The sequence below is a fragment of the Jaculus jaculus genome, chromosome 12 (genome assembly GCF_020740685.1).
Source record: "Jaculus jaculus isolate mJacJac1 chromosome 12, mJacJac1.mat.Y.cur, whole genome shotgun sequence".
In the NCBI taxonomy this organism is placed as follows: Eukaryota; Metazoa; Chordata; class Mammalia; order Rodentia; family Dipodidae; genus Jaculus; species Jaculus jaculus.
The window spans coordinates 32,133,039-32,149,799 of record NC_059113.1 but is presented as its reverse complement, the minus strand read 5'-3'; the positions used below and the strand labels follow the sequence as shown (position 1 = coordinate 32,149,799).

The 16,761-nt window shown below is 47.2% G+C and overlaps 1 protein-coding gene across 1 annotated transcript in view; it reads left to right on the top strand.

The window, feature by feature from the left end:
* The first annotated feature begins 2,026 nt into the window (after positions 1 to 2,026).
* The window catches only part of Usp22 (ubiquitin specific peptidase 22), a 31,582-nt gene continuing 16,847 nt past the window's right edge, over positions 2,027 to 16,761 (top strand). The window contains exons 1-3 of the mRNA XM_004669061.2: positions 2,027 to 2,248; positions 9,785 to 9,917; positions 10,689 to 10,802. Of these exons, the coding sequence (XP_004669118.1) occupies positions 2,078 to 2,248; positions 9,785 to 9,917; positions 10,689 to 10,802 (418 nt within the window). The 5' untranslated portion in view covers positions 2,027 to 2,077. The remainder of the gene's footprint in view (positions 2,249 to 9,784; positions 9,918 to 10,688; positions 10,803 to 16,761) is intronic.

Below are 16,761 nucleotides of genomic sequence, written 5' to 3'. Positions count from 1 at the left end.
ACTCATTCTGTAGCTCCAGGTTGGCTCGGCACTTCTGGCGATCCTCCTACCTCAGCCTTCTAGAAAGCTGGGATTAAAGGCCTGCTCTTTAAGATTAAAATACCATATGAAAGGGAGGAAGGTGGAACTTTCTGGAGGTCCTTTAAAGGAATGCTCCTCCAGGTTATTTGCAAAAGTCTGCATCTCACCTCTGGCCCTGAGTGGAGATGAGATATTCTTTTTTTTAATTTCTTTCTTTAAAAAAAAAAAATTCTTTTTCTTTTTCTTTTTTTGGTTTTGTTTTTCGAGGTAGGGTCTCATTCTAGCCCAGGCTGACTTGGAACTCACTATGGAGTCTCAGGGTGGCCTCAAACTCATGGCGATCCTCCTACCTCTGCCTCCCGAGGGCTAGGCTTAAAGGCGTTTGCCACCACACCCTGCACTCATTTCTTTCTTTCTTTTTTTAAAAATATTTTATTTATTTGAGAGAGAGAGAGAAAGAAAGAAAGAAGCAGATAGAATGGACGTGCCAGGGCCTTCAGCCACTTCAAAGGAACTCTAGATGCATGTGCAACCTTGTGCAGCTGGCTTATGTGGGTCCTCGGAAATCCAATCTGGGCCCTTTGACTTTGCAAGGAAACGCCTTAACCGCTAAGCCATCCCTCCAGCCCATTATTTTTATTTCTCCAGGTAGGGTCTCACTCTAGCCCAGGCTGACTTGGAATTCACTTATGTAGTCTCAGGGTGGCCTCGAACTCAAGGCGATCCTCCTACCTCTGCAAGGATGAAAGGCATGAGCTACCACGTGCGGCTGAGAGGTGACATTCTAAACTATCCAACACATAATTCCAAGATAAATTAGTGTCCATCCCTTAAGAGCTAACTAAACTGGATCTGTCAATCACCTGTTCAAAAGACCATCCCTCACCTAATGACTTGCTTAGGAGGTGGTAGGAATAGTGATTCCCTTAATGAGATAATGTACTTATATCCCTTAGGAGCCGCCTGGGGCTGCAGATCTTCCCGACTAAGCCTGCTTGCTGTTCTCGGCTCTAAGTCAAAAAGTGTAACCCTTTCCTGCCCCTTTTCTTTCTATCACCTCTTGGGATATTGGCCGAAATCCTAAACATGCTTGGTCTGACACTATGGGCCTTTTCACTGGCTTCTCCATAAATCTCCTTCGCTTTCCTCACTCCTCAACGTCTGTGTACCCAATTTTTCGCGGTTCCGAGACAATGGCAAGAAAATTTGCAGCGGGGAAGGGGTGCTGTGTGGTGGTGGTGGTGGGCTGGCTTATTTGGCTGTGGGTTCCTGGCAGGAAGAACCCCAGTCAGCGTCCTCTGGAAGCAGCAGCAGGAGGCAGCTGCCATTTTCATGCCATAGCTACGGGCGCTGTGGCAACCCGACACAGTCTACAGAGAATGGCAGAGCTCTGCCAAACCTAGCCGAGGGGCTCCTGCGGTGAACACATCCCCCGGAATCATGGACCCTTGGCTGACAAAGGATACCCATTCCGCATCCGTCCCGCCCCACGCCTCCGCCCCGCCTCTTTGCCGCAGAGCTCTTAGAGCTGGTGCAAACCGGTTCAAGGCGTCCAAGGTTCCTCCCTACCCAGGTCTCAGCGGGTGACCCGGATGGTCACGCCGGCCAGCCGTCCACAAGCGGACTCACAGCCTATGATAGCCGCCCGAGGTTCCCGCAGACTGGCAGCCAACCAATGGCATACGGCGTGAGGGCGGGCTTTTCCTGGCCACGCCCCCTGGCCTCCCGCGGCTGGAGAGACGGCGGGGCGGGGCCTAACGTGGCTCGAGTCTGCGCACTGGGGCGCCGGGCTGAGGTGACGTAATCCCCAGCCGTGACCGCGCCGCGCCGCGCTTCCCCGCCCCGCCCTCCGCGCTCGCCACTGCCGGTGGCGGCCCCGCAGCTCGTGGGCGGTGCCTGTGTCGCCGCCGTCGCCTGCCTCGGCGCTCCCCTTCCGCGCTGCCTTTGTCCGCGGCGCTTTGTTCACGAGTGCACGGCCCAGCAAGCTCCCGCCGCGCTGGCGTCGTCCTCGTCCCCGTCTCCGCCGGCCCCCGCGCGCGGCCGGCCATTGCCTCCCATGGTGTCCCGGCCCGAGACGGAGGTCGAGGCCATGGACCCCGAGCTGGCAGTGGTACCTCCGGGATGCTCGCATCTGAGCAGCTTCAAGGTGGACAACTGGAAGCAGAACCTGCGGGCCATCTACCAGTGCTTCGTGTGGAGCGGTACGGCCGAGGCCCGTAAACGCAAGGTGCGGCCCGGCCTCGGGGCTCGGGCGGGGACGGGCTGCTGGGACCGCGGGGCTGCGGCGTGTCGCACGAGGCTCCCGGGATGCATCCTCTTGCGTGCCGCCGAGCAAAAAAAAAAAAAAAATCCGGGCAAGCTTTTCTCTGGAGGCCTCGTCGTCCTAGTTGCGGGGTCCAAGTGTGCTTTCGCTGCGCGCCCCGGGGTGGCGTCATTTTGGGTGTCAGGGCGCGCAGCCTCCAGGGTCGGGGTCCGCAGGGTGGTCCTGTCGTTGGCAAGCCTTTTGCAGCACAGGACAAGCGTGCGGTGTGACCAGGGTGCGGGTTGCGGAGCTGATGGGGAACCCGCGCTAGAGCCCCGGAGGGCGGTGGGGACGAGGTGGCTGAGCTCACCCGTCGGTGGGATACGGGCCTTCGTGGGCTGTAAGGAGGCCTTAGGATAAATTATCCTCCTCCCTCCCTCCTTCCCAGCCTTCGAGGAAGCAGTAAGGTTATTCTTTGCTGGTGCTAAGTACGACCCTGCCATTAAGGCGGGTGAGGCTTTGGAAGTCGGAAAAACAGTAGTTGTGGGTTTTTTTCCTCGCGTAAATTATATTGTGACTGTTTTACGCTATTCGACGGGTTACATTTGAAATTGGAGTAATGTAGCTAGTAGTATATTCCCTTGGTAGCGTTTCTTAATGGGGAACAGACATCGCCCCTGCCATTGTATGCCTTTTGTTTATTTTATTTTTATTTATTTACTTATTACAGAGAGAGAGAGAGAGAGAATGGACACGCCAGGGCCTCTAGCCATTTGCAAATGAACTCCAGATGCATGAGCCACCTTGTGCATCTGGCTTGCGTGGGATCTGGAGAATCGAACTTGGATTCTTAGGCTTTTCAGCCATTTATTTATTTATTTATTCATACATTCATTCATTCACAAGAGATACAGAGATAATGGCTGCGCCAGGACTCCAGCCGCTACAGATGAACACCAGACCGCATGTGCCACCTTATGCATCTTGTTTATGTGGGTTCTGGGGAATCGAGCCTGGGTCTTTTGGCTTTCCAGGCAGGCACCTTAACCGTTAAGCCATTCTTTTTGGTTTTTCGAGGTAGGGTCTCACTCTGGTCCAGGCTGACCTGGAATTAACTCTGTAGTCTCAGGGTGGCCTTGAACTCATGGCGATCCTCCTACCTCTGCCTCCCGAGTGCTGGGATTAAAGGCCTGCGCCACCACGCCCGGCCCGTTAAGCCATTCTTCAAGCCCTTTTTTATTTTTAAAAAATCGTTAATGATGCTATCTTTTAAGATGAACTAAGGTAAAATCTCTGTAAAAGAGATTCTGTTAGGATCAGAGAGAGAGTGTGTGTGTCATGGTGATGGAAGAGTGTGCCCTTAAGAAAAATGCCATGTTTGGGTGTATTTTTTGTTTTGTTTCTTCTCTTAGTCTATTTTTAAAAGATTATTTATTTATTTATTTATTTGAGAGGGACAGACAGAGAAAGAGGCAGAGAGAATGGGCGCACCAGGGCCCCCAACCATTGGAATGAACTCCAGAAGCATGCGCCACCTTGTGCATCTGGCTTACGTGGGTCCTGGGGGATTGAGTCTCGAGCCAGGGTCCTTAGGCTTCACAGGCAAGCACTTAAACGCTAAACCATCTCTCCAGTCCTGTCTTAGTCTTAAGAATGGTGTGATACAAGGATGAGCTACCATGCCTGGCATTGAGATGTTTGTCAATACTTCCTGCGTTGAGATGTCTGCCAATTCATCACTTATAAGATTAGTGGGGATCCCATCCTGTCCTCTTCTTCCTTCCAACCTTTGCTTTCTCCCTTCCCCTTTCTCCTTTCTCTAGTAACTTATTAACACACACACTGACACACTATGAATGCACCAGGTCCTGTTACCACTGCAAATGAATTCCTGTTGCCTATACAACTTTGCATCTGGCTTTATATAGGTGCTGGGGGATTAAACCCCAGGCTGGCAGACTTTACAAGCAAATGCCTTTAACTACTAAGCCATCTCCCCATCCCTTCCCTGGTAATTTTTAACAAAACTGAAGGAGTTAAGGTTAACTTTATTCTTCTAAAGGAAGACATTCCTCTCCACCTCTTTTTTTTTTAATCAACAGTTTTACATATTTGCAAGTAGAGAAAGATAGCAGAGAGGCAGAAAGAGGATAGGTGTATCAAAGACTCCAGCCACTACTAATGAACTCCTTATGCTTGCACTGCTCAGTACATCTGGCTTTATATGGGCACTGGGGAATCAAACTCAGGTTGTTAGGCTCTTTGTGTAAGGGTCCAGCCGCTGAGCCATCTCTCCAGCCCCCCAATACTAACATTACTACTTTTTTTTTGCTATATATGACTCAGATTAATCTTGTTTTGTCTTTTCAAGGTAGGGTCTCACTCTAGCCCAGGCTAACCTGGAATTCAACTCTGTGGTCCCAGGCTGGCCTCAAACTCACAGCAATTCTCCTACCTCTGCCTCCCAAGTGTTGGGATTAACAGTGTGTGCCACCACACCCGGCTTCATTTTTATTTTTTAATTAAAATTTAAAACATTTTTGTATAATTTATTTATTTGACTACGTGGGGGAATGGGCCTGCCAGGGCCTATAGACACTGCAAATGAACTCCAGACCCATGTGCCACCTTGTGCATCTGGCTAACGTGGGTACTAAGGAATTGAACCTGGGTCTTTAGACTTCGCAAGGCAAGAGCTTTGACTGCTAAGCCATCTTTCCAGCTCTAATTAAAATGTTTACTTAGAGCTAGTTGTAAATTGGTGTGCTGGTATGGGAAACAGCCGTATGAACCTTGCTGTTGTCCCAGCAACCCCAATAGTAGCGTACCTTGCAGGACTGCAGCTCGAAATTACTGCGGTAATGGACTTTATTTTCCATCACCTGCTATCTTATGCAGGTGGCTGTAGTTACTCTCATTTATATGTTTGTGTGTAGCTCTGTACATGTTAAACTTTTTTGGGGGGGGGAGGGGGAGCTCCAAGGTAGGGTCTCACTCTAGCCCAGGCTGACGTGGGACTCATTCTGTTGTCCTTAGCTGGCCTCGAACTCACAGCAGTCATCCCACTTCTGCCTCTCCAATGCTGGAATTAAATGTGTACCACCACACCCAGCTAAGTTAAGCTTTTTTGAAAAGATAGTTTTAGATATAAAGAAAAATCGCGGGCTGGAGAGATGGCTTAGTGGTTAAGCGCTTGCCTGTGAAGCCTAAGGACCCCAGTTCGAGGCTCGGTTCCCCAGGTCCCACGTTAGCCAGATGCACAAGGGGGCGCACGCGTCTGGAGTTCGTTTGCAGAGGCTGGAAGCCCTGGCGCGCCCGTTCTCTCTCTCTCCCTCTATCTGTCTAGCTGTCTGTGTCTGTTGCTCTCAAATAAATAAATAGGTAGGTAGGTAGATAAATAAATTGCACCTGTTCTCCTGGTTCCCCCTGAGGTCCGTAATTACTGTGATACATTTGACACAGCTGATATGATACTTCATTCAAACTGCAGTGGTTTCACTGAATGTTCTTATTCTGGCCTGAGGGTTCCATTATTACATGCAGATGTCATGTTCAGTAACTCTATTCATTGGTTTGGGTGTCCTTGAGGAGTGGTCAGGAATTTTGTAGAATGTCCTTCAGTTTAAATTTGAGCAGTTTTTCTTGTGGCTCCACTGTGGTCATAGGGTTTGGAGGGAAGGCCCATAGAGGTCACATGTCCTTTCATCTCATTTTGTTATGGACAGTGTTCTCACTGTGGGTAGTGAGCTTGACCACATGGCCAATGTCACATTTGTCAGGTTTCCCCAGAGTGACAGATCTTCCCTACATACCTTCTTGGAAGGAAGTCACTTTGCTCGGGTCACATTTCTGTGCCTCCCCAAATGCAGAGTAGCTACACAAAGTATGTGGCTTTTATTTTGGAGCTGTGCCCTTCGAACCATTCTTGTATTTAGCATTATGGAAGATGTGCCCTTTCACCCCTCACATATTTACTATGGAGATGCGTCCTTCTTACCCCTCATGTATTTAGGGGAAGATGTGCCTTCTTGCTATGCCCAAGTGGGAAAGGCTTGAGTGGGGGAGGAGAAAGTCTTTAAGGGCCCGTTTTTGACAGCTTTTATTTTTTCCTCATGGTTACAGAACGTGGGGATTCCTTATCCTTGGTCTGTGAGCTTCATACCCTTAGTCCTAAAAGTTCTCCAGGTCCCGGGAACATCCAGCAAGAAATGGGGGCTGTCGTCCCTCTACCCTGTCTGTCCTTTTGGTGCAGCTCCCACCCCTCTGTCCCTGCCATCCCTCTTGCTCCTGCCTTGGCTGCTCGCTCGCATGATTCAGCTGTCTCTTGAAGCTATGACATATGTCATAGTGGCTACCATTTTGGAGGCAGCTACGGGCATTTTGGTTACTGCTAGAGCTGCTGCTCTTGACCACTCATCTTGGGGCTCCACCGTCCTTGATATTTCTTTGTCACCAGCGCAGCCTGGCCCTTTAAAAACAACAGGACATGGCCAGGTGTGGTGGCGCACGCCTTTGATCCCAGCGCTCAGGAGGCAGAGGTAGGAGGATCGCTATGAGTTCAAGGTCACCCTGAGACTCCATGTCAGCCTGAGCTAGAGTGAGACCCTACCTTGGACTAGGTGGAAATGGTCTCAGGCATCTGGACTTCACTGAGGCTTGTGATAGGGTCAAAGTGTGTTAGAAACTGTTGGCAGCAGTCTTGGCTGGGGCTGCACCTTCAAGGAACCACAACAAGCAGCTACCATCTTTGTGTAGCTTCCTCAAAGTGTGTTCAGAGTAGCTGATGCTGACCTAAGTTTAGTCCAGCTGGCTGTTTTAAATACTTTATTACTTCTTTATTTATTTAAGAGAGCAAGAATTAATGGCCACAGCTAGGCCTTTTGCCACTGCAACCAAACTTGACACATGCCACTTCGGTGTAATTGGTTTTACGTGGTTATTAGTTTGTCATGCTTTGCAAGCAAGTACCTTTAACTGCTGAGCCATCTCTCCACTGGCTGGCTTTTTGACAGTCCTTTTGCTTAAGATAGCTGCAACAGCAAGGTAGAGTCCAATAGCTGCAAGTAGAAAACCAAATTGAGGGCTAAAGAGATGGCTTAGCAGTAAGGCATTTGCCAGCAAAACCAAAGGCGGTTTGATTCCCCAGGACCCACGTAAGACATATGCACAATGTGTCACATGTGTCTGGAGTTCATTTGCAGTGGCTGGAAGCCCTGATGCGCTCATTCTCTCTCTATCTGCCTCTTTCTCGAATAAATAGATAAAATATTTTTTAAAAAATCAAATTGACATCCCCCCACAGGTCTTAATTTATAGGAAAACGAATATCAAAAGCAGAGTTGATAAGTGCCTGGCTAGGTGGGTTCTATTCCTAGTACTGTATGAACCAGGCATGATGACACAGCCTCTAGCTCCAGAACTTGAGAGTTAGACATAGGATCAGGAGTTTAAGGTCATCTTCTGCTGCATAAGTTTGAGACCAGCCTGGACCATATGAGACCCTGTCTTTAAAAAAAAAAAAAAAAAAAAAAAGAAGGCTAGAGAGAAAGCGTCATGGTTTAGATGCTTGCCTGCCAAGGTTAACGACCTGAGTTTGATTGCCCAGTATTCATGTAAAGCCAGATGCACACAGTGGTGCATGCAGCTGGAGATCATTTGCAGCAGCAGGAGGCCCTGATGCGCCCATTCTCTCTGTCTCTTCTATCTCTCTCTCTCTCTGCATGCAAATAAATAAATATTTTTTAAAAAGGGCTGGAGAGATGGCTTAGTGGTTAAGCGCTTGCCTGTGAAGCCTAAGGACCCCGGTTCGAGGCTCAGTTCCCCAGGTCCCACGTTAGCCAGATGCACAAGGGGGCGCACACATCTGGAGTTCATTTGCAGAGGCTGGAAGCCCTGGCACGCCCATTCTCTCTTTCTCCCTCTATCTGTCTTTCTGTGTCTGTCGCTCTCAAATAAATAAATAAATAAATAATTTTTTAAAAATTTAAAAAAAAAAAAAAGGACTGGGCAGGAGAGGTGGTTTAATAGTTAAGGCATTTGCCTGCAAAGCCAAAGGACCTAGGTTTGACTCTTCAGGACTCGCATAAGGTGGTGCACATATCCGGAGTTTTTTTGTAGTGGCTGGAGGCCCTGGCATGTTCCCCCTCCCCCTATTATGTATCTATCTGCACCTCTCTCTCAAATAAATGAAAATAAAATGTTTTAATTTAAAAAAATTTATCATTAACACTAATTTTGATTTATAACAGAATTTAGCAAAGCACTTTAATAGTGCTTAACACCTGCTCAGTGCTTGAGGGATAAGATTGCCCTTTTTTTAAAAAAAAATATATATTTATTTTTATTTTTATTTATTTATTTGACAAAGAGGGAGAGGGAGATAATGGGTGCGGCAAGGCCACCAGCCACTGCAAACAAACACCAGATGTGTGTGCCCCCTTGTGCATCTGACTAATGTGGGTCCTGGGGAATCAAACCTGGTCCTTTGGCCTTGCAGGCAAACACCTTAACTGCTGAGCCATCCCTCCAGCCCATGGTCGCCCTTTCTGACTTACCACAGGCATGTCTGTGCCTGGATTGTGCCATGTTTACCTAGTGGGGGTTTCGCAACACGGCTGCCTCCTCTCCCCACAGTGGCCTGCAGTGCTGTGGTCAGCACATTCATGGGGTGTGAGTTTGTGGAATTGTTTACCACTGAACTTGTATTTGTGGTGATTGAATTGTTAGGTTTCTGTAGTTTTGTTTTTTTTTTAACATTATTTGTGTGTGTGTGTGTGTGAAGGAGAGAACCACTGCAAATGAACTCCAGATGCATGTGCCACTTTGTGCATCTGGCTTTATGTGGCACTGGGGATTCGATTTGTCATCAGGCTTTCCAAGCACGTGCCTTTTTTCTTCCTGTATCCCTCTTTATTTTATTTCTGTGATTTTTGGTTTTGTGCTTATAAACTTGTGGTTTTGCGCTCTGGATTCTCAAGCCCTAGAACGACTCTGAAGGGTGACTAAGCGAGAGCTGCTGGCCTGGAGTAGAGTAGCTGTGTCTTGGGGAGGAGGTGCAGTGGCAGTGAGCATCGCACCAGTTCTTCTCTTACGGAGCTGGTTTTGAGCTAGATGAACTGTTACTTTGGGTACACTGAAGAGTAATGTAGCCTTTTTTTTTTAAAAAACATTTTATTTATTTATCTGCAAACAGAGAGAAAGAGAGAAGAGACAGAGAGAGATGATGAGCACGCCAGGCCCTCCAGCCACTGCAACCGAACTCCAGACCCGTGCGCCCCCTTGTGTAGCTGGCTCACGTGGCTCCTGGGGAATCCAACCTGGGTCCTTTGGCTTTGCAGGCAAATGCCTTAACCACGAAGCCATCTCTCCAGCCCTAGTGTGGTCTCTTAGGGTAGGACTAAAGAAATTCCCTGCCCTTGTTTTTGCTGCTGTCTTGACTGGGAATCGTTTGGCTTGGCTTCTGTTTCCTCTTGAGAACTGTTGCATTGCACCTTGCTCATCAATGCTGTCTTTGGATTTCAGGCAAAGTCTTGCGTCTGCCATGTCTGTGGCATCCACCTGAACCGGCTTCACTCTTGCCTCTACTGTGTCTTCTTTGGCTGTTTCACAAAGAAGCACATACACGAGCACGCGAAGTCGAAGCGGCACAACCTGGGTAAGGCCCTCCTGAGGCGGACCAGGCCCCGAACCAGCCAGTTCTCCATAGAGCCCTTGTTTCCTCTGAAAACTTGAGCCAGGCCTCCACTGCCCTCGTTTCTTTCAGCATTCTTGTCCTTCAAACTCCCACCAGAGTGGCCCAGTAAGCTCTGCTGATAACCTTCCAGGACTTCTCTTCCACATTCTTCCCACAGAGGCCTATGAATTACACGGTCAAGTTTATTGCAGCAGCAGTCCCACTACTTGATAACAGTTTTATCTGTTAGTTAACTTTTCTCATTACTGGAACCAAATACTTGACAACTGGAGGGAGGTAGGCTTTCCTTTGGCTCACAGCTTGGGGTCCAGCCCCTAGGAGTCGGGAAAGCACGCATGAGAGTGGTTCTAGCTGCGGCAGCAGAAGCCCGTGGCAGCTGGGAGAGGTGGATGCTGCTGTTGACCTTGTTTTCCTATTTTTCTTTCTTTCCTTTTTAAAAAATATTTATTTATTTAAGAGAGAGAGAGCACATTTGAGTGCTAGTCTTTTGTAGGGCACAGAAATGTACACCCTATCCTCAGCCCTCAGGGAAGCATCCAGAGAAAACACACATACACCTCACCCACCCTGGATAACCTCCATTGTAGGGACTCTCCGTGGGGCTTGGACTCTGACTTGAGAGCAGGGAGAAGCTACAGACAGTCCGTGTCTGGGACCCTTGACTCACTGTTCTGAAGCATCTCCTTTCCATGCTCCATTACACTTTGTGTCTCCTGCTTTCTGTCTGTACAGCTATTGACCTGATGTATGGAGGCGTCTACTGCTTTCTGTGTCAGGATTACATCTACGACAAAGACATGGAAATCATTGCCAAAGAGGAGCAGCGTAAGGCTTGGAAGATGCAAGGTGGGTTTTGCCTAACTGAACACAGTGATTTCATATCTGGGTGGGTGTCAAGCCAAAATATGCACAACTAAAACATAAAGGGCAAGAGTTCTTACCTGCAGCAGGCAAGGAGAGTGTAGAGTGAGTTGAGTCTTAGGGAAATTAAGGAGGTATGGGAATTTTATTCAGGAGGCCTACAAATATTCGCATAGAGGTGGGCCAGTTTTTAAGTATGCTCAACGGCAGTCCTAACTTTGTTTTTTGGTTTTTCAAGGTAGGGTCTCACTCTAGCCCAGGCTGACCTAGAACTCACTATGTAGTCTCAGGGTCATCTTGAACTCATGGTGATCCTTCTACCTCTGCCTCCCAAGTGCTGGGATTAAAGGCATGTGGCACCACATCTGGTGGCAGTCACAATTTTTTAAAAGGTAGTAGGGCTGGAGGGAGGGCTTAGAAGTTAAGGCATTTGCTTGCAAAGCCAGAGGACCCAGGTTCGATTCCCCAGGACCCATGTTAGCCAGATATCCAAGGGGTCGCACGCGTCTGGAGTTCATTTGCAGTGGCTGGAGGCCCTGGTGCACCCATTCTCTCTCTCTCTCTCTTTCCCTCTTTCTCCATCAAGTAAGTAAATAAATAAAAATAAATATTAAAAGTTAGTAGATTATTTCTTCATGGATGCTTAGCTCAAAATACAGAGCACATGTGTCAGAGAGTAAAGTGATGCATAGAAGTTCTACCATTCAGCTTGATCCACAAAGCTCTAGCTGAAAATAATTTTTTTTAAAAAAAGGACAATTTGAAAGTACATTAATTAACACAGGAGTCTGCCCCTTAAGTTATATCTTGCTTAGTCACTAACAGTGTCTCTACATGCTTATTTCTAGTGTCACTGTGTGTGCTCATGGCCAAAGCTGTACCTTAACTCTTAGGCTCATTATTCACTGTATTCTCAAAGAAAAACCTGGAAAAGGAAACTGCGTTTATTATATATGTTATTGTTTCGCGTAACTGGGAAAGGCAAAAAAAAAAAAACAAACACCTAATTTCCCTGTACCTGTTCTGTGGCAGTCACTATAATTTATTGGATGGATATGAAACAAAGACTAGGAAACATGTAGATTTAGCTGAGAGACAGGTTCATTGGGCCTTTCTTGGGGGAGGATAGGCAGCCCTTCAACCACCAACTACCACAGGCTGCCTCCATCTACCATGGAAGGTCTGTTACACTGCTACATTCCCCTCCTTGTTCATTGCTCAGTATTGAGGGGCTGGGGTGTTTTACCACCCATACCTGACTACTGAGAAAATTCCTGAGCTACTGGGTCAGAGATAAGGCTCAGTGGTAGAGCACTTGCCTAGCATACACAAAACCCTGAGTTAGCACAAAATTAACACGGAAGTGGCAGGCAGGGAGTTGGCCAAACTGAAAGGTGAAATGGTTCTTAGTCTGAATTTACCTGAAGTCTATTTTTTTAATTAATTAATTAAATTTTGGTTTTTCAAGGTAGGGTCTCACTCTGGCCCAGGCAGACCTGGAATATGGTGTTTCAAAGTATTTTACTGCTTTGTGAAGCATTTAGCATATCTAAATATACAATTTTAATAGACTTTAAGAATGGTGGATATCTGACTTTATGAGATGAAGCAGTCCACTAGGTCTTTGAACAGTTAAATCTGAATTTCATTCATGGCAGTAACACACGTACAACCGATGTGTTCTCTGTGTTTATTCTAGCTCTGTTGTTGTAGGTATGCTGCTCTGCAACTCTGTGTGAGGTTCTATTCCTGCCACAGTGGCTTGGGCTTGAGTGACTCATGTTTTATTTAGAGTCCCAGGCTCCCAAAGTTGACATTTGACCTGCCTAATCTTGAAGAACGGTTTTTTTGTTTGTTTGTTTGTTTGTTTTTAAGAAAAGGAACAAAACCTCTGTGCATTAATGTTATACCTGCAGTTTTAACCTTAAAAATAGGGCCAAGCATGGTGGTGCACACCTTTAATCCCAGCACTTGGGAGGCAGAGGTAGAAGGGTTGCTGAAAGTTCAAGGCTACCCTGAGACTACATAGTAAATTCCAGGTCAGCCTGGAGTAGAGCAAGACTCTACCTTGAAAAACAAAAACAAAACAAAAAAAGCTTACATATACAAGTATATTCATATACAGGAATGTTTAAGTTAGGCCTGCCAGAAATTGCAATATAAGTTTGTTTGTTTTAATATTTTTTAATTACTTTTATTTATTTGACAGAGAAAGAGAGAGAGAGAATGGGTATGCCAGGGCCTCCAGCCACTGCAAACAAACTCCAGATGTGTGCACCCCCTTGTGCATCTGGCTAATGTGGGTCCTGGGGAATCGAACCTGGGTCCTTTGTCTTTGCAAGCAAAGGCCTTAACTGCTAAGCCATCCCGCCTCGTGCGTCTCTCTTTTATTTTGATGTCATGATCTTTTCCTCCTATTATGATGGTCTTGTGTAGATAGTGTCAGGCACTGTGAGGTCAGAGATATCCAGGCCATCTTGTATCTCATGTAAAGCCAGGTGCACAAAGTGGCGCATGCACCTGGAGTTCATGTGCAATGGCAGAAAGCCATGGTGTCCCCCCCAACACACACACACTCTCTTCCTCTCTCTCAAATAAGTAAATAGAAAAAAAATTAAAGAAGAAAAGAGTCCTTTCCCTGTGCCAGTTCATGCGTATACGTTTATAGGCACCTGACACCAGAGCATTGAAAGCTTTTGTTCCCAGCAGCCATGGGGATTCCCCCCACCCCAAGGCAGCCAGGAGCTTTTTTTCTTAGGTGGGGAAGCGAAAACCAAAAAGCTGCACTTAGGTCCATAATCTGTTCTTGGACTCTCACGCTCATTCCTTGCTGTATTCTGAAAGAAAAAAAAAAAAAAAGCTGAAAGACCAAAGGTTAGAAAAGAAACAGGTGGTTAGGTTATAGTTTGGCTATGCTGAGGAGAGAAAAAAAGTAGCCTATTTCTCTTCAGCTCTCTGTGGCATACAACTTACAGAAACAAAGAAACTAAGGATAAGAAGTGCTTGTGCCTCACTGAAGTAGCACAGTTATTCCACTGCCCATATCACCAGGCTGCCTCCACCCTCGTCCGGCACGGGAAGTCTGTTCCAGTACTAAAATGATCCCGCATGCCGCGCGTGGTGGCACACGCCTTTAATCCCAGCACCCGGGAGACAGAGGTAGGAGGATCGCTGTGAGTTCGAGGCCACTCTGAGACTACATAGTTTCAGGTCAGCCTGGACTAGAGTGAGACCCTACCTCGAAATTCCTCCCCCCACCCCCCCCAAAAAAAGAAAAGAAAAATGATCCTGCGGTTCCTCAGGTTTGGTGAGACATCAGGGACAAGGGAGAGTCCCGGAGCCCCACTTTTGTGCAGATAAGGTTCTGATTTGATGGCCACAACCTTCCAGCAGCTCATTCTTTCACCACACACACACAGCCCTGGGCACTGCTTTCCTGGACGCTCCCTTGCTTGTCCCCTGCAGCAGCTGGTGCTGTGGGGCTCTGCCAATCTGAAGAAGTAAGGGTACTCTCTTAGTTAAGTCTCATTTACATACCAGACTTAGCCCCACTCTGTAGCATCAGGGTCTTCTGACCTTGATTTGTGTTGTATTCCTGAACAATTTATTAAGAAGTTTTGAGGGAAATCAGGCACATTTGAAATTCTTACCGTTTTGAAGGCTCTTCTGAGCCGTCTTGACTCTTGTGGTCACACCTGAAGCACAGGTCAGTCATTATGTGACTCTGGTTCATACTCAGCTCTATGGATTTGTAAAGTTGTTCCCTGTGCAGTGATATTAAAAATAAACATCCTGGTTCCTTGCAGGAGAATGAGCCTTGCTGTGATTGTTGTTTAGAATCTCCAATACAACTATGGCCTGTGATGTTGGGGCTGAGTTGGCATTGACATCGCTGGATGGCTTAGAGTCTGCTCTCCTGGAGGGCCTTTGTGGTTCTGGTGCCACCATGGGTTCCGTATTCCTATCCCTGTCCACATGTGTACTCTGACAGCCACATAGTCACAGGTGTCATGGCTTATGCAACTCTGTTCTTTATTATCCTTCTTGATTTGGTTTTCCTAATGCTTTTTCCTTTCCTGCTTGGTTTGCGTTTCTCACAGAGGCTTGTGGTGGTCTGCAGTAACGGTGCTGGGGCTAGTGTGCCCTAGTTGACCCGTGAGCACCTGGAGCTCGAGTAGCAGAACCATCACTGCATGGTGACGAGCATAGGACAGAGTTTGGTGATTCTCCATTGCGGGCACCCCAGCTTTTTGAGAGCAGCACAAAGAGGCAGGTGCTCTCGGGTCAGAATTGTGTTTCAAGATTGTTTCTGGAGGGGCTGGAGAGATGGCTTAGTGGTTAAGATACTTGCCTGCAAAGCCTAACGACCCAGATTCAGTTCCCCAGTACCCACATAAAGCCAGATGCACAAAGTGGCACATGCACCTGGAGTTCGTTTGCAGTGGTTGGAGGCCCTGGCACGCCCATTCTCACTATCTGTCTCTGTTCTATCACTCTCTGCTTGCAAACAAATAAATGCAAGCTCTTTGGCTTGTATTTTCTATTCTCTTCCTCTTAGAACTCAGTACCTTCACCAGTACATTGGGATGTATGATTACTTTGTGCAGGACACTTGAATCATGAGGCTGAAAAATGTATATTCTGAACTAAAATTCAAAGTCATTCTGATTCCATTGGGCCAAGAGATGCCATCTTTAAGTCTACTAAATTCCATGGGTATTTTAATTAGCATGCAAATCCTGCTGACTTAACAGGGTGTGTATTAGGATGAAGTGTGATGCTCACTAGCATTTGTGCCATCTTTGTCTTGAATTTTGGTCTGTTATAGTCTCTTCAGCGGGTAGATCAAAAGTATATTTTATTGGGCTAGAGAGATGGCTTAGCAGTTAAGGCACTTGCCCGTGATTCTCTCCAGATCCCACGTAGTGCCAGATGCACAAAAATCATACATGCACTGTAGGTGACACAAGTGTCTGGAGTTTATTTGCACTGGCTGAGTCCCTGGTGCGCCAGTTCCCCCTCCTTTCCCTCTCTGACACTCCTATCTCTTTTTTTTGGGAGGGGGGTTCAAAGTAGGGTCTCACTCTAGCTCAGGCTGACCTGGAATTCACTCTGCACTCTCAGGGTGGCCTTGAACTCACAGTGATCCTTCTACCTCTGCCTCCTGAGTGCTGGGATTAAAGGTGTGTGCCACCACACCCAATTGTATCTCTCTTTTTTTTTAAGTACCTTTCCTTGGGCTCAGCAGGCAAATGCTCTTGTTTGCAAGGCCTGCAACCCAGGTTCAATCCCCCCAGTACCCACATAAATTCAGATGCATCTATAGTTTGTTTGCAAAGGCAAGAGGCCCTGGTGTACTTATTTTTTCTTTCCTTGCAAATAAATAAATTTTTAAAAAGTTAAAAGGGCTGGGTATGACGGCGTATGCCTTTAATTCCCAGCACTCAGGAGGCAGAGGTAGGAGAATCACTGTGAGTTTGAGGCCAGTCTGATACTGCAATAGTGGATTCTAGGTCAGCCTGGGCTAGAGCAAACCTTGACTGCAAATAAGTAAAGTTAAAAGGGAGAGGTCTAGAGATATAGATCAGTCTGTAGAGTGCTTGCTTATCATGCATGAAGCCTTGGGTTTCATTGAGAGCCCTGCATAAACCAGATGTGACAGTCCATGCTTGTAAACCTAGAACTCTTTTTTAAAAAGTACATTTTCTTTCTTTTTTCTTTGCACTGCTAGGGAGCAGACCAAGGGCTTCATGTATGCTGGACAAGTGCTGTGCTGCTGAGCTGCACCTCAGCACCCCAAAGTTCATTTTCTCCATCAGTCTCATTTGCAGGAAGAGGTTTCCTCTCAGGTGCCAGAGTGCTCCCACTGGAGGCAATGATGCCATGTCTGTGTCCCAGGATTTCTTTGAGGAGTTTGAGAGCTAGCCACCTGGCATTAGTGGCT